Source organism: Oryzias latipes, chromosome 9 (genome assembly GCF_053564925.1).
Source record: "Oryzias latipes strain Hd-rR chromosome 9, Olatipes_Hd-rR_3.1".
In the NCBI taxonomy this organism is placed as follows: domain Eukaryota; kingdom Metazoa; phylum Chordata; class Actinopteri; order Beloniformes; family Adrianichthyidae; genus Oryzias; species Oryzias latipes.
The window spans coordinates 2,216,548-2,240,349 of record NC_136245.1 but is presented as its reverse complement, the minus strand read 5'-3'; the positions used below and the strand labels follow the sequence as shown (position 1 = coordinate 2,240,349).

Below are 23,802 nucleotides of genomic sequence, written 5' to 3'. Positions count from 1 at the left end.
CCTCCAGTTACTCACTGTGTCCATTAAGATGACCACTGTGCTTCCCTGGAGTTCATAGTGGGATATGATGGGGTTGTCTGGGTCCATGAACTGCAACACAGCATGACGATGTGTGAAGAGAGACAGTGAAGAGATGTGCGAAGACAGAGAGAGACCGAGAGTGAAAGAGGTGACTTCACCTCTTTTTTTTTTGCTCCCTAAACTCAGAACAAATGCTTACAGAATCAGATGTTTCAGCATTTTTCAAAAGTTTGATTTTGTACTTTTAGGTAGATACCTCCCATTGCTCCAACACCTTGTTAAAGTTTGTACTTTTTCAAAACTGTCTTTGATGGCTCTTACTGATTTTAATGGGAATGAAAGGGTTTTGCTTCCTTCACCTGTCGTAGGTCTTCCAAATACGGCTCCACACCTGTTGGAAGCTGGATCTTCAGCACCGTCAGAGAAGACGCAGTCGACACCTCATTTAAAGGAGGCTTATACCTGATAAACAAAGTTCTTTCTATCCACCGTGTCCATTGCGTGAGAATATCAGACGTGGCAGTTTTCTTACTTCACACAGGCGGCCAGGTGAGGAGCCTCCGTGCTAGAACCTGAGGATGGGGAAAATCACCAATAACTGAATGTTTTCATAAATATTTTCAAAAAGGGTCTTTGAAGATGCTGTCAAGAAGCCATACTTTCTGAGGGGTTGGAGCCGGACATCTCAATGTTGAGCTCAAAGTTACATCTGGTCTGTAGGGAGGCTGTTGTCTGGTAGAACACCGTCTTCAGCTGCAAGCACGACCAAAACCGTTTATGGACTCTTGCAAAGTTCCTGTGACAGATTTAGGCCACACCTACCTTTACATTAGACACTCCCTTCCCATAACCCGTGGACACAGTGATGTCATCTGTCAGGGAAATCTGGGGCGTACATTAAGCAAGGCACTAAAGCAGTGTTCTGCCATTCAATTTTTGGACTGCACTGTTCTGAACCGTCCTCTTACCTCTATGGGGGCAACCACAGGTTGCCTGCGATTTAGGGCAACTCTCTTCACCTCTCCCTTTCTGTTGTAGCGGATGTTGATTTGCTGATCGAGTTCAGTTCGTGGGATTAACTTTTTGTACTCGGTCAGTGCCTCCAAAGTCAAGACCATGTCCTGAGAGATAGGACCAGTTTCAGAACATTTGTTTGTTTCTCATTCTGCATGGGAAGCTCAAAGGAATGCTGCACGGTTCATTTTCAGATTTAGTGGATCTAATACCGTTGAAGAGAAGAAGCCATCGCCGTAGTACTGATCCTGAGTCAGCCACGACAGAATTGGATTTGCATAAGGGATCCTCCCCTTTAAAAGAAATGACAAAACACTGTCTTTCACAAGAAGATAGGATTTTTCAAAGGTGCCACACCTAAACCTCCTCACCAAAGCTCTTTAAAAATTGCAGTTAGCGCCAGGTTGATTCATTACAAACTTACGTGTATTGTTTTTTACTTTTCCAGGTTATTAAAGTAACAATGCTGTCATTTCATGTGATTCATTCTCTGCTCCTCCTCATCAGCCAGTTCTAGTTGAGGTAATTACTGTCATCAGCCACACCTGGGAAAAGCTCTTTATATTCAGCCTGGATTAATTCAGTTTCTGTCAATTTGTCTCAGTATCCGTTCAAGGCAGGTGTCACACAGACACCACCTACATTTTGTGCATATTGCATGGATGAAAATTGGTCACAAGTATACATACGAGGAAAAAGTGAGAAGTGTTTTGGTCTTTACGTGAAATTTTCACAGATGTATCGCAAATGAACCATGTTTAAAACCACAGAAGTACAAATGAACTACTATAAAAGAATTATACACCAACCTGCATGAAAAGTCTGTTAGACATATGTGGACATACGTGAAATGGTCATCGAAAGCCACAAATTTGCATATACCTATCGCAAGAATCCCGTAAAAAACTACATAAAATACACATAAATTGCGTAATTCTCTACCCACCAAACGTTTTGAACTGTTCAAAACTGAATTCATGCAAAGACCTGTCAGCTGAAACCCTTAACAGACATCTGTGTGTATCGCCGACTGACGAATGCAAGAAACACTTATGAATTACGTATGTCACACATGGATCACGAAAGACCTACATTTCAAACGTGGAAAATCTACATAGTGGCTGTGTGACATGGCTTTCTAGCGTGTTTTCATGTTAATCTGTTGAAACTCTAGACCAGTTTCTGTCCTTCATGATGTTATTGGATTACAGATTGGGTCATTGCTTCTTTGGATGAATGTTTGTTATGACCCCTGCTATGTTTATGGGACTTGGATTTGCATGTGGTTCTGCCCTTCATCTTAAAACCACCTCTGCATGTCACACTGGCCCAAACATCAACCCCATGCTGACTGGACTCAGCTCTGTCTTTCATCCCCACAACTGACTCCTGTTCCTTCTGGTGAGGCCTATCCCTGGCTGCCTTAAGACATTTCCAGAGTCCTCAATAAACTCTTTGGTATTCCACTAAACTCGTCTTTTCTGGAAGCCCATCACCATGACATATCAAAACTTCTCTGCTGGTTTAAGAATTCCTTGTAGAATTACAGAAACACTGTGGTTAATAAATGGAAAAAGCAGAAGCTTAAGGATTTCACTGTTTAAGCGCTGAGTGGTTTGTTAGCAAACCAATTCCATTTATGTTCTTGCTAAACAGCCCAAACTTCATAACAGAAACACAGACACTTCCATTCCATTTTGGCTCCAAGTCTCTTATTTACTTATTTGGGCAGATTCAATGTGCCAAATGTTTATTGGGGGGGGGGGGGGGCTTGATTACAGCCGAAGAGCTAAGAAACTAACTTCAAAAGAAACCAATACAAACCTTTAGATCTTTAAAACATAGAGTTTGATAATCTCATCATATGTCTGAGAGGCAGACATGACAACCACAGACATGTTCAGATATCAACCAATATCCTCCATGGGTAAAAGAACAGGGGAAGTTTAAAAAGTAGAAAAACAAAAATGATGCATTATCCTCACCTTTAGCAGCATAGTCAGCAGAACGTATGATGTTGTCTCCACTGTCTGACCACTGGACTGGTCAGGCTTTATCCAGTCTGCCGTCACATCGGCCTCCTGCCAATATCTGAGTTCCACAGGGTTACCTGGACACACACACAGCTGAGGTTTAGTCACACCCAAGAAAATCATCCCATGCAGCCAGGAAAAACACATTCTTCTAGAGAACTCAGTTAGATGTATCTTAAAAAAAATGTTATTTTTAGAACCAAAGTTATTGGTATTTATCTGTAAGGGTCTGTGTGGTTAGTCTAATGCCAAACTATTTATCTTATACCGGTAGGTAGATCACAGTTAGCTGTCTAAATGAGGACAAGAAGCAGCACTACTCAGAATTTCTCATCCTAACTATAGGGGAGGAAAACTTGTTTTAGTTGCTTCCTAAACAAAGTACAGGACCCTGGATCCTATACTTTAGATCATGACCTAGGGCTCATGACCACAGATGAGGGTAGGCATGCAGATTGACATTTTGGCTCAGCTCCTTCTTCGCTACAACAAACTGATAAAACCAGCACAATAGAAGACAATCCAATTGTAAATCTCTCGCTCCATCCTTCCCACTCTCCCTTGGGAACAAGAACCCAAGATTGCTTAGCTCCTCCACTTAGGGCAGGTGTTAGTCATCCGCAGAGGGAAAATAATATTTTTTTAGGTTGAGAACCATTGGCCTTTAAGTTAAGGTGCAAATGCTTATTTCAATTGCTTCACACTCAGCTGTGTACCATCCCAGGCCACATGGAAGGTCCTGGTTGAATAAAGCCAATAGGACATCATCATCTGCAAATGTGCAAAAATTCTGTTTTGCTACTATCAAATTTTAAAAAGTTGGGATAGAACCAGTGTTGAAGTAGATAAAAACTGCGCAGTGGTATAGTGGTTAGCACTCTCGCCTCACATTAAGAAGGCACTTGTTTGAAATCCCAGCTAGGACCTTTTGTGACATTTGCATGTTTTTTTTGCATGTGCGGATTTTCTCCGGGCACTGCGGTTTCCTCCCGCTGTACAAACACATGCTTCTTCAGTTAAATCATTATTGTATGTTGTCCCTAGGTGTGACTGCGAGTGTATGGGCGCTTCTCTCTGCATGACCCTGTGACTGACTAGTAACCTGTCCGGGATGATCCCCATCTTCACCCAAAGTTAGCTGGGATAGGCTTCAGCATCCCCATGACCTCAAAATATATTTAACGAGTTTGGAAAATGGATAGATAAATGTTAAAAAGTAGGAAACCCAGGACAGAGCCCTGGGCAACACCACGTTACTGTAATTGATTGAGAATAATACATTTTGAGATAAATTGGCTGAGTACCATCAGAAATTTAACCAATGAAACCAGGTGACTATAGTTTTTCAGAGACAGGGAAGACGACTTGGGTAAGGTCTGTATCAAATGTGGCAGTAAGGTCAAGCAGGACCAGTATGGACTAAAGACCAAAAACAGCTGCCATCAATGAGTCATTGTTCGGTCTTATAACAACTTCAGTACTGTGGAGTGGACAAAAAGGAGACTGAAAAGTTTATGGAGAGAATTAGTGGACAGATGTTCATGGACTTGAACAGTAAAAAGTCTGGACAAAAACAGGTTCGAAATTGGATGAAAGTTATTTGGATCAAGAGGATAAGAGCCAAGGTTTTTGAGAATTGGAACAACAACTGCTGTTTTAGTGGAGGTGGATCCACACCAAAAGAAATGAACAGAAACATTTCCAGTGTGAGAACGGGAGAGCAGACTTTGAGTCCAGTGTAAAAAAAACTTCAATATTTTTTTTTTTTGTGGGTTAATAAGTTTTAGCCTAGCAGAACTCATGCTTAGATAAAACAGGGAAAGAAAGGTAGACTTTGTCACTTCTAGCAAGAGTTAAAATGAATTTTATTTAGCCAACATCAAACTTTTTTTTAACTTACTGTGTCCCTTTCAGGGTCGTGGGGCTGCTAGAGCCAGAGAATGAGGGACTAAGGGCAGGGATGCCCAGTTTAGTTTAGTCTGTTTACTTTAGTTTAGCAATCAGTTATTTAATTTTATGACTGATTTTATGTTTTGTACAATTACTGGTGTGAAGCCCATTGAGACAACTGTGCTGTGATATTGGGCTATAGAAATAAAACTGAATTGAATTAACCTGTTTGCCAATGGGGAAAGGCAGGATACACCCTGGACAGGTCACCACCCAAATGCAGAGTCACACAATCACACCTAGAGTAATTTAGAGTAATCAGTTTATGAAATATGTCTTTGGACTGTGGGAGGAAACAGGAGTGCTTGGAGGAAACCCACACATGCACAAAGAAAAAACGCAAACTCCTCACAGAAAGGTCCCAGATGGGATTTGAGGCAAAGGCACTAACCACTGTGCCACTGTGCAGCCCTATGTAGCTAACATGGGAAGAAAATGCAATATTAAGACTCAAGAGAGATCAATAATACCTAGTGGTCTGGTTATGAACTCTTCATTCATTTCTTATATTTTCATTGTTCTACTTAGAATCACTGGAGTTTACTCTGGTCTGTGATTCCTATAAAAAAGGAAATTGTCAAGTTTGTTACTTTTATCAATGTATTCAATATAATAAAAAGAACAATTTAAGAACAAATTCATTGCCATTTGACTGAAAATAAAAAGAAACAAAAAGTGATAAAACACCTTTCTGTCGAGCTACGCTCTCAAGGCTGCTGATTAGTTCAGACACCGCTATGCTGTTGGGGTCATGAAGGGTCAGGGCGTAGGTCGCCACGGCCCGCACGTACACGCTCTTCACATCTCTGGCATGCTGGGAGAGATATCCTGCAGCTGAGCGTCTACTGCTGACATGAAACTTGGAGAGGAAACAGGACAGATGAGGATGAGCACACTTCATTTCATGCACTCAGATCTTTATCACGGTTACTTTTTACTTATTGCATTTATGTCACCTTCTCTATCACAGTTTGACCACAAGTATGCCCCTCTCATTAGTCCTTTGAATCTAAATAATATTTATGACACTGAAACAATCGCATCTCATTCAGTTTCTTTTAAAATCATTTAATATATTTTCCGTTGTTGGAAACATGATCAGGAAACACAGCAATAATTTTCACTGTTATGCCGATGATACGCAGCTGTATTTATCTATTAAACCTAACCAGAATGAGGATATAGAGAAACTAAATGCCTCCATCACAGACATCAAGACCTGGGTGACAATTAATGACCTCCTCCTGAACCCAGAAAACACTGAGGTCATTATCCTAGGTCCTAAAAACCTCAGAGATGCTTCTTCACTAAATGCAGGACTGCTTGTGGTTCCTAGAATTAGTAAAAGTGCAGTTGGAGGTAGAGCGTTATAGGTTTGGTTAGCCACCAAGCCCCCGTTTTATGGAATCAGCTCCCAGCTCATGTAAGAGAGGCCGACTCAGTTTCTACATTCAAAGTTAGACTGAAGACATTCCTCTTTGGACAGGATTATTGTCAGACTAGTGTTCAGAGAATATTTAACTTATTATTAACAAGTTCCAATGAACCTTTAACAATAAAAATGAGTTGCTAGTAGGCTGCTCCAGATCCTGCCTGCATCTTAACCCATCTTCGACCTGACCCGAACTGACCTCAATGACTCAACTGAACTGACCTGCAATGTCTCCACTTTATTTAAAAATCTTGTTCAACGTTTTTTTACTGAATCTTTTTTTATTTCATTAACATGGTAGTGATACACTCATATTATTGAGACAATTTGACTTATTTTCTTCCATTTAATTAAATAGTAATGTCACTTGGTTGTTATATTAACAAAATGTAATCAAATTTCTTCAATCTACTGTTGTGAAATTGAGGATTAGAGTGAAGTTTGATGGCTGTAGAGAGATGTTCTTACTCGGAGCTGCAGTCTTTCATCTCTGATCTCGCTTGCTCTTTGCAAGGCGATGAGCACAATAGATGTTACATACACCGATTTTTCTATGGGATCAGCCCCCTCGACCTGCACCAAAACAAAGACGAAAAGGTTCACATTTCTTGTTGTCCTGGTGAAGAGAGAGCAAAGTATAATCAAACATAAAACAAACTCTGCTGACCATGGCTCTGTTGGGTTTGAAGGAGGATAACTCAGAAAAAGACCCGTCCGCCTGCTGAGTCTTGGAAATCAGCCATGTTACAGACTCAGAGAGAGACTGATGATCCAACGACATCACAGAATCTGCTAGAGCCAGAACCTTCACCACCATCGCCGTGACCCTGACAGAAAGTTCAGAGGGACACTTTGGGGACAAGTATGAAAGCACAGAAACACCGCAAATGACTTTTATTCATTTTAAAGGGTCTATTTAATTCAAAAAGGAACTTTATGATTTTCATTCCCCACTAAAAACAACCCAAAGCGGTATTTTGATCCATCCATGCATTTTTGACTATTCCTCTAAAAACCTGTTCTCTGAGCACCAGCCCCTCCCAATTCATGAGAACGAGCGGGTCCTCACATTGTGACATCACAAAGTGAGGACCTGCCCCTTCCAGGTAGAGGCTGCACATTCAGCTCCGCCCCCAGCTAACACACACACACACACACACACACCCACTTTCTCCGTGGAGCTAGCGGTGATCGGCTAAATGCTTTCATTTTATATGAACATCCATCTTTGCAAAAGTTCAGCTGTTTGTTTTCATGGGAGAAACGCAGAGACGCTGCCGAGGCCGACCCTGGGATGATGTCATGAAATGTGCGGCACCCACAAGGAACGAAAGGCGGAGCCTCAGAGATTAGTCGTCTTACTTCCAGCTAGAAAATGAGCTGCAAAAATAACTCATCTTTTAATAAAAAATGTGTTCTATAGTGTGCCAAGGGTAATATATTATCCTACATATGGATTTAGTCCCTCAAAAGGCTTAACCTTGTGCTATCCTAGGCACTTTAATGTTGGGAGTAGGGTCATCTAGACCAACTAGACAGTGCTCTGAACCTTTTTTCTTCAATGATTTGTGATCTTCACTGGTGTCCATGGATTACATGGAATCTTTCCACCTTTATCCACCTTTGTCATGGTAGGGAGAACACGTCAATGTAAGGATCGGGTCATCTGGACCCAATAAGATAGCACAAGGCTTAAGAAAAGCAGGATAAAGACCCTATAAACCAGTTCAGAAATGTTTCATTAAAGCCTATAAGGGTTCAACTTCAGTGGAAGAGACCTTCTAGTTTGCTGCAAACACCACTACAGCAGCTTTTATTTCTATCAAATCTTTTGAGCAATACTTTGGAATATCAAGAGAAAAATCTCCAGTGGTGCAAAGAAGAAACATTTCTGTAAATGGAACTCCTCAATTTGCAAACATGAGTTTCGTATTGATTTTTATTTTCTTTCCTACACGATGTGTTTTGTTTACAGCTTCAATAATTTTAATGTAACATCTGTCAGCCTGCTTGTTTTCCAGTTAATCACAACCTGGAATCACCTGATCAAGTCTTCAAGGTGTAGCTGGAAAGACCAGCTGGGTGGTGGATCTGAGGCAGAAGTGATTAAAGGATTGAGAGCCATATACCAGCTTTGTTAAAAGCTAAAAATGTTCAGACCCACTGAAAACTGCCTCCTGTGTCCACTAAGAGTGATGCTTTAGCAACTCTAATCAGGTGCCAAAAACCAGACAGCATGGAATTATTTCCAACTTTTCTGAGAAGTTTATCTTTATGATTTAAAATCTGGAACTTTTTCTTAAGAAAAACTAAAGAATTCCCTCACCAGGTGCTCGGTTCTGCTTTTATTGATGTGCTGTAACTGGAGTCTCCATTCCTGATTGAACTGAGATCAATCAGACCTGAATCCAAACAGAAACACACAGGTGAAAAGCCATAATTGTTTCTTCAGTACATCTCCAACAGCTTATTGTCACATCTCCTCACCGTCCTGAATCTTCTGTTTCAGATCAGCTGAGCTTTTCTGGGAATTGGCTCCAAACAGGTCCCAGCTCGATGTCGTCTCCAGGTAAAGGTACACCTGGGTGAGCAGGAACAGAGTGTCGAGCTTTGCTATGGCCAAGCCCAAAGGCAAGTCGATGAGCGTTTTGATGCCCTCTGGTTTGGTTAGCACGGTAACGACTTCTCCTGGAAGCTCCCCTGGTTGACAAACACGAATGCACGGATGGTCAGGAGCTTCATACTTCACAGAAACTGTAGCATCTACTTCACAGAATCACCTGCACTAAAGCCAGGATGGTTAGAATCTTACCGTTTATTGCCAGCATTCTCTGCACAGCAGAGTTAGGAACCACGTTTGCTGGCATTTGGTTATGCAGGACCACTTTCAGCTTTTTAGATCCTGGAGCAGAATCAAAGACACAGCAAAGAAACTTCAACAACCACTGCAGCGACCACGCCGAACAGAAAAGAAGCTCCACTCACCGTAGACTCCCTGTGGATCAAGACTACCTCCAGAATCCACATCTCGCCTCACTCCTTCTGGCTGGAAACACAGTCCATTTCAAGGTTGGTGACATGACTGCAGCCAGGACAGACGCTAACATGGATGCGCAGGATAATTTCTCCATTTATTTGTGTTTGTAAGGTTAGAGTTGAGCTGCACAGTGGTGTAGTGGTTAGAGCTCTTTCCTCACGGTGACAAGGTCTGTGTCCTTTTCTCCCTGTGGACCTGAGGGTTTTCTCCAGACACTCCGGTTTCCTCCCACAGTAGAGCCCTGCGCGGGACTATTCATCCCGCTCCCGCCCGCACCCGCCGAATTTCTGACCAATCCCGCCCGCTCCCGCAACGTATGCGTTCCACTCCCGCCCGCACCCGCAAAACTCAGAGAATTTATTCCCGCACAGTAATAGAGATGCATTGATTTTGTATCGTCTCCCGTCCCGCAGGAAAAAAACACGTATTTGTATTGATATTATTAAAGAGATTCATGTCCCTCCTCCAGCCTCATATTTTCATGCATTCCTCTTTTGTGTAATGTGCAACATAATCATTAAATATATTTTCACAAATCCTGTTCGGTAAAAAATTGTGCGTGTGTGCGCGCGCAGACAGACGGCCTGAAGCGCGCTGAAGCAGCTGGTAAAGACGCAGGTCAAAGTCATTTGAATTTATGGAGGAAAAAAAACATTAATGGTTCAACAGAGCTGAAAATCTATGAATTAATTTTTTCCTGACGGAAAAATAGTTTTTTTTTTTAGCTTCAGCCTTTTCTCGTTTTTGCTGTTTTGCGCCTCAGTGGGGCATCGGCACTCAGATCTGAGAACCATGCGTGTCTCACGATGAACCTCGTTTGAGGTTCTTTTCTGCTTCATCCATTGACATCATGTCCCTGTCAGGAAACCTCTGTTTCTTCCTTATCCCGCGCAGTGTTGCCAGATAGATTGACAGCTATTTCATCCTTCTGCTGCGCTAGAGCGTCCCGACTAACGTGTTAACCTGCTATGACCGTATTTTGCGCTCTCTGTGTAGAATACACTGGGAGCGCGGGGAAAATAACTCTAAGCTGCAGAGGATGTGAACAGGTAGAGAGGAAAAGCAGGTAAAGAGGCGGGGGAGGGGCTTTGGATTCAAACTCTGTCAGAGAGATGCAAACACGGCGTCAGATTCAGACGCAGCTTTCACTGCGAGAGTTGAAGCAGAGACTTTCCCTGGGATGATTCTATGAACTCAAACATGGAAACATGATTATCAAGCAGAACTCTTTAAAATAATAAACCTGATCTCTCCACATTCTCAGTGTCTACCATGCATTGATAAACACATCGCTCCATGTAGCGATCAGACCAGAACTTTAGCTGATAGCTCCGCCCATACGCGACCGCGGTATCAGGCTTTAAAGAACACAATTTCTAGGAGGCGGGGCGGGGCGCTGCACACCCCCAACAACAGGTTAGATGACAGAGGCCATTGGGCGTCTCTACCTGGTGCCTTCACGGAGCTTCAGTACATAAGACTCCAACAGCCGCACAGCCTAACGTAGTCCGTTATTATATATTAATGAGATATTCATGGCAACACTGATCCCGCTGAGTTTTTTTTTTTTTGCCGCCCGCTCCCGCCCGCAGTACAATTCAAACCGCCCAATCCCGCGAGATTTGCGTTGGGTCCCGCGGGACCCGGCGGGACCCAATCCCAATGCAGCCCTCTATCCCACAGTCCAAAAACATGCTTCATAGATTAAGTTATGTAGATTTTCCTGATGTGGAAGACAACTAGAGTGCCCGTAGAAAACATGAAGAGAACAGATAAAGGAGGACTTGAACCAGGGTCTTCTCATGTCATGAATGAAGTCCTTCTGAATTTTTGCGTTGACTACACCATCGTGTAGCCTGAAGACAGTCAGCATGGTGTTCTGTGTTGCTAGCTTTGAATATGTAAATTTAGAGCGCGTCCACTTGACATTTTACTAAAATAGGAATGGAAGTGCTCGTCAGAGTGTTAGCTACAAGACTTTATATGCTAATGCCAGATTATGACAACTATGCAAAAACATTCAAAGTATTACCTCAGTGGGGATGGGATTACATAAATTTGCTTCATCCCACTTTTTTTCTAGGGCAATAAATCAAATTTTACTTGACTTTAGTTAATAACCATAAAATATTTAATGACTCTAATGTGACCTAAGTATGCGTGCGTCACTGCAAAAATCTCTATTTATGATTGTCAGACAATAATTTTCTTCTTACATTTATGTTTCTTTGTTTATGTTTTTTTCATCAGTGCATCTCATTATTTCTGTATTGAGTTTGGTGTATTTAAGTGATATGTTTGTACAATCAATGCTTGAAATGAAGCTATAAATCAAAATCAAATGAGCGGTAGTTATCTACTCGAATGTTTAAAGAATACCCCCAATACCCCCCAATGTGTCAAATAAAACATCAGATTTACTGATTAGCATTAGTGTGTCTGCCATAAGATGAGGAAATAACTAAATTAGTGAGCCATGATAAGTAACGCCTCTGTCATTTAATATCTGTTTTTGTCCGAGCCTCACCTTTCTCACAACCGTAAGAAACTTCTAATTCCCTTTGCGTAAAAGAATGAGCTAAATGCCTGTTTTCAGTGTGATTCCTAGAACCTAGCAGGGTTTTGCAGGTACTGACCACTACACGCAGGTTTTTCTCCAAAATGTCCCGAATTCCATCAGTTGTCTTCAACGTGAAGGTCAGGGTGTGCATCCCAGGCTCCAGCCCCAGGAGGGTAAATACGACTTTGCCCACCCCATTTGCAGACAGGTAGTTCCATTTACAGCCTGTGGAGTGCAGCCCCGGCTGCCCAGACACCGGCTGAGACTGCAGCAGGCACACCGCCGGCCCGGCCATCAGGGTCACACAGTACTGAGTGGGGGGGGGGGACATGTTAGTCATGCCCTGCTAGAAAACCCCCAACTGTGCTGGTGAAACATTGTTTGCAAAAGTAGATTTAACTGCTGGTACCTTAATGCTTTTATCCTGCTGGTTGTAAACAGAACCTTGCAGCACCACCTGCTCCCCTCGGACCACCTGGTAAGGCAGGGGTATGTCCACACTGAGCGGCAGATTCACCGACACCTTTGCCGTATCTGCAACACACATGCCTCCTGCACACAGAGCAGCCATGCAACAGCTTTTCTTGCAATAAAAGCTGTGGGGGACGCTTAAAAACTAGGGGTACATGGAAAAATCATTTCGGCGATATATCGCAATGTTTCATTTAGCGATATTTCCATAGAATCAAAATGCTGTCAAAATATATTAAATTTCAACTGCAGAGCAGACTGTAAATAAAGCATCTTAGCCATATTAAAGCATCTCCTTCATCCTGTCATGCTGCCTCATCATCACACTTTAATGTTTCTAGAAAGAATTAGTGGTTTTTTTTCCGCTGTATTTTTGAAGCACTGTTCAGGTTCCTGAACCGTAAAAGTTCTGGAGAAGCTAAATTAAGCAATGTTGGAAATAAACACCACTTTATTTCCTCAATCATACTTAACCTAATTGGTTAAGGCACATCCATTCTGTTATTTTTATTCATCATTATTAATATTATTTTAGGTCATTATTTTTATTAAATATTATTTTTATTAATATTAAGTGGTGGAAATCAGACAATGTTGACTGTTCCCTTTTATATTCTAAATTACCAATATAAAAGCACTATGAATTTGCTTCGGTGAAAGCAACTTGTATATAGACACAGTTGCAGTGCTCAATGTTGTGATCATTAAGGAAAATGTCACCATTTTATTACAATGAAAGGCGTATTAATATTCAGGTAGAGTTTTTTTCTAAGTCATATTCTTTAAAAAATAAAAAAAAATGTGTTCGGGTACAATATCGCGATAGGTATCGTGAGACTCTTACCATTACACCCCCCTATTAAAAACGCAAAAAAAAATAAAAATGCAGAAACCTGGCAGTTAACTGTTTACTAGTGAATCCTCAGACATTCACAGCTTTTAATGTAATAGTAAATTAAAAAATACTAATTATACAGCGTTCACAATCAAAAGTCTTTTTAAAAATCAAATATTTTTTTGGGTGCTCTGACGTTCTTTCTAGGAAGCCACATTTAATGTATTTTGTTTTTATTTATATTTGTAATCAAAATTATTTAAGATGATGGAATAATTTTAGGAAAGAGAAAAATTCAGAGGAGCCGCTTGGGAGCTAAAAGAGCCGGCCTGTAATGGGGGATCTTGATTACCCACCATCGCTGTGACCAGTAAGGAAAGAAAGAACAAAAGAAAATCAGCTGGTTCTGCAGGTTCTCTGAACATCACATAAAAACTTGCACATTTCGTTTTTTCCCTTAAAACACCTTAGTTTAGTTGAAATCCTTCATTTGCTGGTATTGTTAGGCATACCAGGTTGACTTACAGCAGATTTCAGCTGAGTTCAAACAAACCCAAACAAACCCAACTATTCAAAAGGAAACAAACTCTGATGTAGATGCAGTTCAAAACGGTAAACAAAGCTCGGTTTTTATCTCTAAAAAGTGCATTACAAAGAGGAATCGGGGAAAATCTGAAAAATGAAGAGCAGAGAATAAACTCACCACTGGGAAACATCCCAACAGCCTGAATTTCCCAGGTGGTAAGAGAGTCTGGAAGTTTCCCGCTGACTGACAGCTTGCCTGAGCTGAGAATAAAAAAAATCACAAGAGGATGCTTTGAGCTGGTATTCATAAAAAACGCAAGACGGACAGTCTGAAATCAGAAATTCAGCCAAGACGCAATAAAGACATGAGCACTGTTGAGAAAGATGGCTTCAGCTCTACTACCTTAGGTATAAAAGCTGGACTTTACTACTAAACTGAGGAAAACAACTTTTTAATCAGTGTAAATTTAAATACTGAATTGATAAAGTCAACATCTGAGTTAAATGAGTCAAAGATTGTACCAGTAAATCCCCCAAGATATTAAATCGTGTGGGGAAAACCTGTGGGATCCACTATGTCAAATGGATCCTGCAACACACTGGTCTCCTGATTGAGGAGTCTAGAGAATAAAATCCTATTTACGGTGACGCATTACAAAGTCTGACTGAAAACCCCCCAAAATGATTTCATTTAAAACAAAACAAAAATGTAAACACAAAACTAAAATGTTTAAAATTGTAAATTTGGCATAAGAAATTTAATATATAAAATATGAAGATTACAGCATACCTTGGCATTGTGACAATGACACTAGCATAGTAATATTAGATTAGTGGTTCATTTATGATACATCTTTGAAAATTTCACGTAAAGACCACAACCTTTCTCACTTTTTCCACATATATTCACGCGTGACCAATTTTTACATAGTAAACGTATGTAGTGGCTGTGATACACAGCCTTAGGCTCCAAGGTTCCAGTGTCATGATGTCATAATTTCAGGACTTCAACATGTTGGGTCAATGCAGACCATGACATGTGGTGTACTGGGGTGTAGCTAACAAGGTTATTATAGTTAACGAAAACGAACGAAAAAACTAAAACTAGAACTGAAAAAACATTTTCGTTAACTGAAATAAAAATAAAAATGAGAGTTTTTAAAAAAACGAAAACTAACTAAAACTGTTTGTTGTGTGTATAAAACTAACTGAAACTAAATAATATTAACCCCAAAAAATACTTCGTTTTCGTCTTTGTTAATACATAAGTCTTTTGGGTTGAAATAAAGTCTATTTACTTCACCCTGCTAGTTTTACTGTGTATCTGAACTAGAGGGCTGCATTGGGATTGGGTCCCGCCAGGTCCCGCGGGACCCAACCCAAATCTCGCGGGATTGGGCGGTTTGAATTGTGCTGCGGGCGGGAGCGGGCGGCAGAAAAAAACCCTGCGGGATCAGTGCTGCCATGAATATCTCATGAATATATATTAGCGGACTACGTTAGGCTGAGCGGCTGTTGGATTCTTATGTACTGAAGTTCCGTGAAGGCATCAGGTAGAGACGCCCAATGGCCTCTGTCATCTAACCTGTTGTTGGGGGTGCGCCCCGCCCCGCCTCTTACTAAGAGCGCGCGTCAGGCCGGCTGTCTGCGCGCGCACACACGCACACTTTTAACCGAACGGGATTTGTGAAAATATATTTAATAATTAAGTTGCAAATTACACAAAAGAGGAATGCATGAAAATATGAGGCTGGAGGAGGGACATGAATCTCTTTAATAATATCAATACAAATATGTGTTTTTTTCCTGCGGGACGGGAGACAATACAAAATCAATGCATCTCTATTACTGTGCGGGACTAAATTCTATGAGTTTTGCGGGTGCGGGCGGGAGTGGACATACATATTGCGGGTGTGGGCGGGAGTGTAACGCATACGTTGCGGGAGCGGGCGGGATTGGTCAGAAATTCAGCGGGCGCGGGATGAAGAAAATAGTCCCGCGCAGGGCTTTAATCTGAACCTTACGGCATCACGTAGTCTGTGACGTCACATGATGTCTGTCGGACACTGCCGGCTAGCGTTGTCATAGACATTTACATGAGCGTGATGGCTGCAGTAAAAGTTGGGAGAAAGCGGGAGAGTCCTATTTGGGACTTTTTTGAATTTAACAGCGTCGAAAACTAAAGTAAGTGCCTTGTAGTCGAAGCAGGAGACAAAATTTGTGGAACGCTCCTCAAAGGGAAAAACCCTACGAATCTAAAAGTACATTTAAAAAGCGCACACAACAACGCAAATCAACAGTACCTAGACAAGCTAGCCTGTCGCCCGCCCTCCCCCGAAAAAGAAGCCAGAGCAGATAACGTAATGCTGTTATCGGCTGTTGTATTTTAATTTAAGGATGATTGTCCTTGTGTCCTCTGAATAATAAGTGTTTCAAAATGTATCTTTGATTGCGTTTTTATCATACAATACTTATTCTGGTGATTTTGAATCATGCACCTGACAAATATCCTAATTTACAAAAAAAAAAACTAAAACTAACACTAAAACTAATAAAAACTAAACTAAAACGAAGCAATTTCAAAAAATAAAAACTAATAAAAACTAGTAAAGCAGCCTCTAAAAACTAATTAAAACTAAATAAATTTAAAAACAAAAATTCAAAACTAAATAAAAACTAAAACTAATAAAAAATCTGAAACTATTATAACCTTGGTAGCTAATGAACCACCCTATACATCCACCCATCTTCTTCCACTCATCTGGGACCGTCAGCGGTCCAAGCAAAGATGCCCAGACTCCCCTTTCCCTGGCCACTTTATCCAGCTTTTCTGGGGAAATACCGAGACGTTCCCAGGCCAGCCGATAGAAATAGTCTCTCCAGCGGGTCCTGGGTCTTCCCTGGGGCCTCCTCCCAGTGGGACATGCCCGGAACCCCTCTTCAGGGAGGCGTCCCGGAGGCATCTCGACCAAATAACCAAGCTGCCTCAGCTTTTCTCCCTATCTCTAAGGGACCACCCAGCCACCCTATGGAGGTAGTTCACTTCTGGCGCTTGTATTTGGGACCTTGTTTTTTGGTGATGACACAGAGTACATGACTATAGGTGAGTTTTGGAAGTAAGATTGCCAGTAAATTGAGAGCTTTGCTCTCTGGCTCATCTCTCTCTTGACCACAACAGACCGGTACAGCGATGGCATTACAGTGGACCCTGTGCCAATCTGCCTGTTAATCTCATGCTCCAATCTTCCCTCACTCGTGAATAAGATCCCAATATATTTAAACTCCTCCCCCTGGACCAGGAACACTCTACCCACCCAGAGAGGACAAATTTCCTTTCTCTGGTCGAGAAACCTTGCCTCAGATATAGAGGTGCCGACCCTCATTGGAGATGCTTCACACTCGGACACAAACTGCCCCAGTGCACACTGCATTGGCCCGATGAAGCCAACAGGAAAACATCATCTGCAAAAAGCAGAGAAGAAATCATGTGGTCCCCAAACCAGACTCCCTAAGGTCCCTGGCTGTGCCTAGAAATCCTGTCCATAAAAACTATGAACAGAACCTGTAGCTGCGTTTACATGGGCAAAAGTAATCGTAATGAACGCCTGATTGGTAGAAAAATTTGCCATGTAAACACGCAGTTCGGAATAGTCTGCCCCGATCAGACTCGTTCGGATCAAAATTTCTTTCCGATTGAGATAGGTGGGTTATAATGATTGTTTATCTGATCGTGCTGCATGTAAACAGTTCATTCCGATTGTGTGTCACTACTGCTCTTGTTTATGTCATGCATAGACGGCGTTTCGCTGAGAGAAAACTTTGGAGCGCATACGGGACCGACCAGCTGCTCTGCGGAGGCCCCGTGCAAAGCGCCACCCTGCTCTCGCCAGTGGCTCTTCGCCTCTCCCCTCTCTTACACCCCTCACGAGGGGGATGCGGGGGAAGAGCGCTTCGTGCCCCATGACGTCTGGATCCTAGCTCTGCGTCCGGGCTCGGGTGCCAGTAGACTGAGTGAACCGTGTCTTTGAGCAGAGGCAGCCGGATTTATTAATGTGTGTTTGAGGGGAGGGAGGATGCTTTGTTACGTGTGCGTTTTGTTATGTGTGGGAGAATTCGGACTGCGAGCCGTCCCGCCGCTCTGGGTTAGCAGCTGCCGGACTCAGGAGAACCGCGTCCGAGCAGAGCTCAGACCGCCAGCACACACAGCGGCTTTGGGGCGATGTGTGAGCTTATCCGAGCAGAAATGCCTCTTAGTGCTAAGAAACCGTTCTAACAATCACGTGGATTTGTGTTTCCAGTCGTATCCCGACAAAATAAAGGCTGATGTTATTCCCACATATTTACATGCAGTCAAGAATCAGATTGCAGCTTTTCCTGCATGAGTTTTATGTTCATCAAACAAGGGTAATGTTGTTGGCGTGTGCTAGCATCTCCTAACCCTGGCTTCTTCCAGCTCCGTTCTTCCACAAAAAAAGCACTGACCACACGGATTAAAATTAAAATGATGAGCGAACAGGCGCTTCATAATTAATAAATTATGACATTAATTAAACATTAACATTAATAAAAGCACGTTTGGAAGATAGTCTCGTATATTACCGAGCTGCTGCATAAAATGTATGTGGCATCTGTTTGTTTACAACAGGGCTAATTTCCCCTTACAGTATTTTCAACACTACTGTGCATGCCCAAAGGATTTATTCCAACCGAAAGTGAGACCATGTGAACGTTTGTTCTAATCGGAAAAAGGTTTTCTGTGCCCGTGTGCACAGTTGAATTTTAACCCGACCATTGATCCGATCAAGATATTTTGCCCATGTAACTGCGGCTAGTGATAAAGGACAGCCCTGCTGGTGTCACACATGCACCAGGAGCAGGTCTGCAAACCAAGCTCCTCCTCCGGTCATACAGAGACCAGACAGCCCTCAGTAAGGCTCCGCGGACCCCATGCTACCAGACCACCCTTCACAGGACACTATGGGGGACGCGGTCAGTTGACTTCTCCTAATACAACAAAACACGTATAGACTGGATGAGCGAACCGCCACAGGCACCTTAGCACCCTTAAGGGAGTGCAGAGCTGGTCCGCTGTTCCACGACCAGGATGGAAACTGTACTGTTGTTCCTGAATCTAAGGTTTGACTCAGAGGACTCTCCTCTCCAGTAACCCTGCATAGACTTTCCCGGGGAGGCTAAGGAGTGTGATTCCCTGGTAGTTTAAACACACCCTCTGGTCCCCCATCTTGAAAAAGGGAACCACAGCTGACTCTTTAGTTCCACAAGCCTGGGATAGGGACAAGTTTTACGTTTTAATTACATCATGGTTAGCTAAGATGGCAACCGCTTAACATGCAGAGCAGCAGGACGACATGGGCCTTCCAACTTGTTGGAGGTGGTTGTACCTGATGGGTTGCACCTCCCACAGCCAGCTCTCTGGAAAGTAACTTCGCACCTGAGGGACCTCGTCAAAGTTAACACCTATGTCTGCACAAACAAAGACAAAGTCATGTTACGGGACTAAAGCTAGAATCTAAAAGGCTCCTGTCTTAACTATAAGCTGACTCATTGTGGACTCACGGCGTGCCAGAATCAGGTCTCCATCATCCTTGTTTTTCTGGTAGAACTCACAGCATTCTCTGAAGGCTTCTCTGCAGCGGTGGGTTAACTTTTTATACTGCAGGGCATACTGTCGGCAGGTCACACTCCTGGGAATGTACTGCATCCCCTTCACACAGCATGGTTTCAAGGAGCCATAGCTCTGAGCTAGAAAGAGACCAGAATATTAAATTAACTGAGAGAAAGAGGTCTGTATCCGACACTTTGAGCCCATTTTGGGTTTGGATCCTTTTTTTTAAACCAATTTATACATTTTGGTAAGTATTGGAAGTTCGCACACTTCTGCAGATAGCTCATGGTAACAATGGAGCACACATCCACAGCAGTCAGAGAGGTGTTAACAGCACTGATTAGCATAAATGATGTTTGTCAGAATCGAACAGTTGAAAATCAAACAATGGGATTTCATGGATAGTTTTTCTCACATTATCTCTCTTAGTTTAAGTGTTTCTATGATGAACACTACAGACCAAACTCAGCTTTATATGGGGGACAGCTTATAGAATCCATGACTGATAAACACTTTTCTGCTTCACTGTACTTACCATGGACAGCTGGCAGAAATAATGCACAGTTGGCACAAGCATAACAGAAAAACGACATCCTAACAAATATAACGAGGTTCTTGTCATTTTTGAGTGAAGTGTTATGGACTGGGGTTGCGTGGTATTGCAGTGGTTAGCACCTTTTCTTAACAGGAAAAACACCTTGGTTTAAATCGCAGCTGAGACCGTTCTATGTGGAGTTTGCATGCTTTCTTTTTTCCGGGTACTCTGGCTTTCTCTCACAGTCCAAAATCATCCTTCATAGGTTTGTTGATTTGTTTGTTGTCCCTGTGTCCCTGTGACTATGTTTAAATGTGTGGCCCAGCAACAGGCTGGCTACCTGTCCAGGGTGAACCCGACCTTCGCCTCGCCTAACAGTAGACAGGTAAAGTTCTGGCGATCCAGTAACAGAGAAAAGGATGTAGCCAGTTAAGAGAATGATGGATGGATCACTTTTTTTTTAGCTTGCCTTGCCATTCAGATAATTTGCTGTTTGAGGTGTGATTTACGACATTTTTCTTTCATTTAGGTTTCCCTAGATTTAATATAGTCAATGTTGATTATTTTTACCCATGTTCTCATCAGCGAAAACTCTGTTTTCCCTGCTTTTATTTAGAAGTGCTGCTTTGCTATTCTGTGGCTTTTTATAACATCGTTAGGTATCAGTGAGTTAAAATTGCCAGTGAACTAATTCTAAACCTGAACAGCAATGTGATGGTCAGTCTGATGTGGGTTGAGCAGTCTGACTTTAAGTCAATTGGTTGTGGGTTCAACACCAAAGTATGACAGTCAGTGTGTCTATCAGCAACACTTGGCCCAAAATATTCCCATACTGTAGATGCCCGGAAGTGGCTTTTAGTATAGGGAATACTAGTTAAATGTTCTAAAGAGTTACCTTTTGCTTCCTTGGCCTCGTCACTCAGTGCTCGTTTAGAACGCACAGCCGCTGTGCATGGTTCATCTTCAAACACACATACAGGTTATTTTCTGGTATAGTGGTATCATGTTTGCTCTGTGATTGGTTAATAAACATACCAACAGATGTTGACTGAGCGTTGGCGTTGGTCAAAAAGGTTAGGCCAGCTAATCGGAAGACATCTGCATTGTCTTTGCCCCCGCCTCCACCACAGCCTAGGTCACTTTGTTCAATGTGACGCAGAACCTGCATGTCACACCGTTTTAACAAACTTACCTCAAACTACATTTCAACAACATAAAATACACCCCAAGCTAACACATAGAAACACATAGTTGAGTTTGGACATTCTTGATAAATACCATGGAAATTGGGTCTTTGTAGTTTCGGCGTATACTGTAAACGGCGGAGTCCACTGCTGATAAGGCCACCAGACCTGGCTGATTGGCCCTGATGTCAATGTTGAGGTTTTCCTTTGGCTTGTGGATTCTTGTATCTACAGTCACACTGGTCTAACACAGAACACCGCATGGAATCAGGAAAATGACTTTGATAGCTTCATGAATGCGTTTTTTAAACTGAGCACAGTTTGTGGACAGACTGAACTGCAGACTCCAGAGGATTGCTTCACCTCGAGTCCATTGATACACTTGTGCTTGACATCTATCCAGACAGAGTCGGCCACCAGCTCAGAGGTTCCCTCCCCGTGCAGAATGTAGAATACCAAAAGCCTGATGGATGGCACCATGGATGGTGTTACCATGAAGTTCAGACTGTTTGTTCCATCAAGACTTCGGACAAAGTCCACACTTTTGTGAAACACCACCTTCCCTTTGGAGAGGACCTGAGAATGAGCAGCAGTGAAGAAGTTACCAGTAACTTTAGGTTATTTATGCAACCCTGGTTTTCTTAAATTGCACAGGAACGCCCCAGGCACAACCTAGGTTGTACTTCACTCTGTCAGTCGGCATTGGCCAGAAAATGAGACTCCCGTCAAACCGAGCTGAGATGTACCCTACCATAAAAGCTGTCCACTGTGGGTAGTGATGGGTGAGGCATCAATGACTGAATGAGCCAGCAAAGGAGCTGTAACACTAACGTGTGACAGCAAACACTGATTTCTGACACACCACTGAATACAGCCCGTGAAGTGGGGTGGGTAGGGATGCCATGCAGTGGCTGGAGCCCCTTTGAGGCTCCACCCATCCAGTGGATAGTCACTGTTTTCATACAGGATTTCTGAAAAGGAATATTTTGCTCAAGAAACAACAGCTGATTAATTTCTCTGTGTTCTTGGTTCTATTCAAATAAAGATCGGATGCAGGTCCGGGATAAATCATGAAGCTGTTGAAGTTTTCAAAGCAAAAAGGTGCCCCCCCATCTTTTATGTTCCCTGGTTATGCTGGCTTTTTCCCTCGTTGCTCGTTCTGTAAGGCTCAGTAGAACTGGCAAAACTGTTACTCATTGTGCTACTTGTCTCTCTTACCACCATTTACAATCATCTGAATCTCATTGGATTACATTGCATTCTGAAGAAGTCCTACAAACTGTAAGTCAGCGGTGTCAGGATCCAGGCCTCGAGGGCCGGTGTCCAACATGTTTCCCGACCAACCCACCATTGAAGCTCCTTATTGGCTAAACAAGAAAGCTGGGTTGGTTTGCTGAGTCTTGATAAGATGATGCTGTAGAAAACCAACTCTCTACAAACTTCGCCACTTTGGTGCACCTCAGAGGCCAAACAGAAAGTCGAGGTTTTTATCGCTTTTCCACAGAAATGGAAACCTGACATCTTCTTTTGTAGACCTATTGGGATGGAAAGATAGTCAGGTGAAGGGGCTCTGCCTTTGCTGACTCTAACTGGTTCATTTTCCAGCCAATCCCATTCAGCAGAGTGTGATCCAAGCGTTTGAATTGGTCCTGCCTGGGATGATCCCATGATAAATGCTACTAAAGAGAACTACTGTACTGCAAAGAGAACCATCGAGGCTGTGCTTTTCTTACCAGGTAGTTGAGAGCTTGAATGTTCAAGTATGAAGGTGAGGCCGTTTGCACCTGAATCTGGGTGTCTCTGCCCACCACCAAGCTTTTACCAAACATTGGCGTGTTGATGTAGAGGTACCGCTCGTTTGGGGAATGATAGGCCACAGATTCCAGGGTCAAAGTAGCCCGGTTAGCTTCTGCAAGGCCTGCTGTCTGAAACTGTTTAAACCAAACAGGAGACGTCAAACAATGAAGAACAGCGGAAACCAACCCTTCAGTAACACTTGAATGGGTAAATAGGATTGATAAAGCGACCACCTAAGCAGCCATGACCATTTTGTAGTCTTATTTCTTGCTGCTCATGCACATCTTCATCACTTGTATTAGCAAATTAATTTATTCTGCAGCATGAAATCTTTCTACTGTAGCATGTGAAGTCGTGTGTTATAGTACCAATCTATTAAATGTTCACAATACCTCAATTCAATATTCAATAAAGGAATATTTGCGAACAACTCAAAAACACACCCCAGGACTAGGCGAAAAAACCTTCATCAATTTACTTTTGGCAACCACCCACCATTTAAAAAGTTCAAGTTAAGTGGATCCACATGTCAGAACATCAACTACTGAAGTGATATTCCTAGATTGCACCCTTTTAAGCAAACATAAGATTTTAAACTGAAGATGCCAGTTTACTGTCTTTGAACTTCAGCTATTGACATTTGTCCAAAACTTTCCAGTTTTTTCCCAAAACTTTCTTTTCATGACAAAGGATGTTGTTGCCAACAACATACTTATGATGCACAAATATCATCGGGGTCAAGGAAAATATACTCCTTTTGATTAGGAATAAAGTACTAAAAT

The 23,802-nt window shown here is 42.4% G+C and overlaps 1 protein-coding gene across 1 annotated transcript in view; it reads right to left on the bottom strand.

Moving 5' to 3' along the window:
* The window catches only part of c5 (complement component 5), a 44,079-nt gene that overhangs the window by 3,423 nt on the left and 16,854 nt on the right, over window positions 1–23,802 (bottom strand). The window contains exons 12-36 of the mRNA XM_011479715.4: window positions 22,957–23,154; window positions 21,587–21,799; window positions 21,318–21,467; window positions 21,075–21,201; window positions 20,935–21,000; window positions 19,456–19,641; window positions 19,281–19,362; window positions 14,057–14,139; window positions 12,457–12,599; window positions 12,124–12,357; window positions 9,436–9,496; window positions 9,263–9,352; window positions 8,938–9,150; window positions 8,777–8,852; window positions 7,118–7,277; window positions 6,919–7,023; window positions 5,706–5,877; window positions 3,021–3,145; window positions 1,248–1,328; window positions 990–1,142; window positions 844–906; window positions 681–774; window positions 554–593; window positions 381–483; window positions 16–90 (exon numbers count right to left, since the gene is read on the bottom strand). Coding sequence (XP_011478017.1) covers window positions 16–90; window positions 381–483; window positions 554–593; window positions 681–774; window positions 844–906; window positions 990–1,142; window positions 1,248–1,328; window positions 3,021–3,145; window positions 5,706–5,877; window positions 6,919–7,023; window positions 7,118–7,277; window positions 8,777–8,852; window positions 8,938–9,150; window positions 9,263–9,352; window positions 9,436–9,496; window positions 12,124–12,357; window positions 12,457–12,599; window positions 14,057–14,139; window positions 19,281–19,362; window positions 19,456–19,641; window positions 20,935–21,000; window positions 21,075–21,201; window positions 21,318–21,467; window positions 21,587–21,799; window positions 22,957–23,154 — 3,093 coding nt within the window. The remainder of the gene's footprint in view (window positions 1–15; window positions 91–380; window positions 484–553; window positions 594–680; window positions 775–843; window positions 907–989; window positions 1,143–1,247; window positions 1,329–3,020; window positions 3,146–5,705; window positions 5,878–6,918; window positions 7,024–7,117; window positions 7,278–8,776; window positions 8,853–8,937; window positions 9,151–9,262; window positions 9,353–9,435; window positions 9,497–12,123; window positions 12,358–12,456; window positions 12,600–14,056; window positions 14,140–19,280; window positions 19,363–19,455; window positions 19,642–20,934; window positions 21,001–21,074; window positions 21,202–21,317; window positions 21,468–21,586; window positions 21,800–22,956; window positions 23,155–23,802) is intronic.